The sequence below is a fragment of the Microtus ochrogaster genome, chromosome 5 (genome assembly GCF_000317375.1).
Source record: "Microtus ochrogaster isolate Prairie Vole_2 chromosome 5, MicOch1.0, whole genome shotgun sequence".
Classification (NCBI taxonomy): domain Eukaryota; kingdom Metazoa; phylum Chordata; class Mammalia; order Rodentia; family Cricetidae; genus Microtus; species Microtus ochrogaster.
In genome coordinates this window covers 66,340,808-66,343,204 of record NC_022012.1, presented here as the reverse complement: position 1 = coordinate 66,343,204, position 2,397 = coordinate 66,340,808, and the positions used below count along the sequence as shown (strand labels likewise).

General features: G+C 52.8%; 1 protein-coding gene across 1 annotated transcript in view; it reads left to right on the top strand.

Moving 5' to 3' along the window:
• Positions 1-966: 966 nt before the first annotated feature.
• The window catches only part of LOC101981064 (KH domain-containing protein 3-like), a 2,823-nt gene continuing 1,392 nt past the window's right edge, over positions 967-2,397 (top strand). Inside the window, exons 1-3 of the mRNA XM_026779346.1 lie at positions 967-1,135; positions 1,333-1,481; positions 1,982-2,305. Of these exons, the coding sequence (XP_026635147.1) occupies positions 967-1,135; positions 1,333-1,481; positions 1,982-2,305 (642 nt within the window). The remainder of the gene's footprint in view (positions 1,136-1,332; positions 1,482-1,981; positions 2,306-2,397) is intronic.

The following is a 2,397-nucleotide window of genomic DNA, read 5'->3' as shown; positions in this document are numbered from 1 at the left end:
GGCAGTGGGTTTTTGATCCTACTGCATGTACTGGCTTTGTGTGAGCCTAGGCAGTTTGGTAGACCTGGATGGAGGTGGGTGGTCCTTGGAGTTCCCACTGGGCAGGGAACCCTGATAGCTCTATGGGCTGACGAGGGAGGGGAACTTGATTGGGGAAGGGGGAGGGAAATGGGAGGAGGGGGCGGGGAAGAGACAGAAATCTTTAATAAATAAATAAATGGAAAAAAATACACCCCTCCCCCCCAAAAAAACCAAACCAAACCAAAACAAAACCCAAAGGAAATAGAAAAAGGATGTGGAAACTTGTTCCTAGGGGCAGATAACTCACTCAGAGCTAAGGTATAGGGAGTATGTGAGACTTGATTGGGCTTCAGGTCTGGTAAGAATTTGTCCTGAGTGGGAGGGTGGAAAGTGTGAGGGAAATGGGCGGAAGGGAGGAGGTGGAAATTTTTAATAAATAAATTTAAAAAAATCAACATAAAAAAAGTCTGTCTTGATGTTGGGTAGACAGTTGTCAACGCCCTGTGTTCACAGTTAGGATATCCGCTGCTTCCCAACACATATTTTTTTTCCCCTGTCTGTTTTGTTTTTTGAGACAGGGTTTCTCTGTGCAGCACTGACTGTTCTGGAACTGTAGATCAGGCCTCGAACTCAGAGATCCTCCTGCTTCTCTGTCTCCCAAATGCTCGGATTAAATACATGTGGTACTAAGCCCCAGCACCAACAAGCTCCTGAAGATCAGAAACCAGTCTAGGTGCAAGGCCTCCCTCTCAGGTGCAGACCACATGAGACCAGGTGAGGAGAGGCGGGGCATCTGGGAATGGAAGCAAGGCCCAAGAGCCAATTGGAAGGACAAGGGGGGAGGGGCTAGCAAACAGCCCTTGAAATACAGCTCTCAAGAGAGGCTTCTTTTGGGTTTACTGGGTTTGGAGTTGCCTAGGCTGTTTGTGATGATACTGGTGCAGTATGGCCCCTTTTAAGACTTATAAGTCGCTGGTCCAGCTGAAGCACAAAGAAGGGACCTTATTTGAAGTGGTCGGAGACTCCAGCACTCTGCCCAAGTGGTTCTGTACCGAGCACCTGGATGATCCAAAGACAGTGTACGTGAGTCCTTGGCTCGTGGAAGCGATGTTTGGTGAGTGACCTGAGGTGGGAAGGCAAGAGGTAACCTCTTCCTGACTCCTTTGCCTGAGTATGTCCTATAGACAGAGCCTGTCCAGTGGCTGTGGCCCCAGGCCTGTGCCACCTCTATCCAGCTGCCTCAACCTCTGAATGAATGTGCCAAGAAGTAGGAGCCACCTCACCCTCATGTTCCTCCTGTTCCCTGCTCAGGCAAGGATGGAGAGTACATTCCACACGTCGAGAGTATGTCACGTACCTTGCTTCAAGTGAACCATTGGCGTCCTGAAGAGGATGCAGAGATTTTGATATTCGGGCCTCCTTATTATCAAGATGATGTTTCACAGATGATTTCAAACTTGGTTAATTATTTCTGCCCGCGAATGATACAAGGTATGGACTGGAGTTGTAGGGCTGCCTTGCCTAGCAAACCTTGGCTCCTTGGGAGGGATCCCCTGGGGAAAGTGGGTTTCAGAAATGTTGTAGGAGGCCAGATATCCCTGTGTTTGGGAACCTTTGTCCCCCCTACCCCCCACGGTCCCAAGGGTGACTGTCCTTACCGGAGTCCCTCCACTGCTTTTCTTCCGACACAGAGGAGAACCTTTCTCAAGAGAATGAGACCCAGTGTCTTCCTGTGGAGGTTCACAAGGTTGCCACCTGGCTGTCTCCCGTGGGGAAGGTCCACGAGGCTGCCACCCGGTTGTCTTCTGTGGGGAAATTCCAAGAGGCTGCCACCCAGCTGTCTTCCATGGAGGTTGGTGATGCTGCTACTCAGCAGGCTCCTGTGGAGGTCCATGAGGCTGCCACCCAGCTGTCCCCCGTGGAGGTCCATGAGGCTGCCACCCAGCTGTCCCCCGTGGAGGTCCATGACGCTGCTACTCAGCTGTCCCCCGTGGAGGTCCAAGAGGCTTCCACCCAGCTGTCTCTTGTGGAAGTCCAAGAGACTTCCACCCAGCTGTCTCCCATAGAGGTCCATGATGCTGCCACCCAGCTGTCTTCCGTGGAGGTTGGTGATGCTGCTACCCAGCAGGCTCCTGTGGATGTCGCTGAGGCTGCCACCCAGCTGTCCCCCATGGAGGTCCATGATGCTGCTACTCAGCAGGCTCCCGTGGAGGTCCATGAGGCTGCTACTCAGCATGCTCCCGTGGAGGTCCAAGAGGCTTCCACCCAGCTGTCTCCCATAGAGGTCCATGATGCTGTCTCCCAGCAGGCTCCCGTGGATGTCGCTGAGGCTGCCACCCAGCTGTCCCCCATGGAGGTCCATGATGCTGTCTCCCA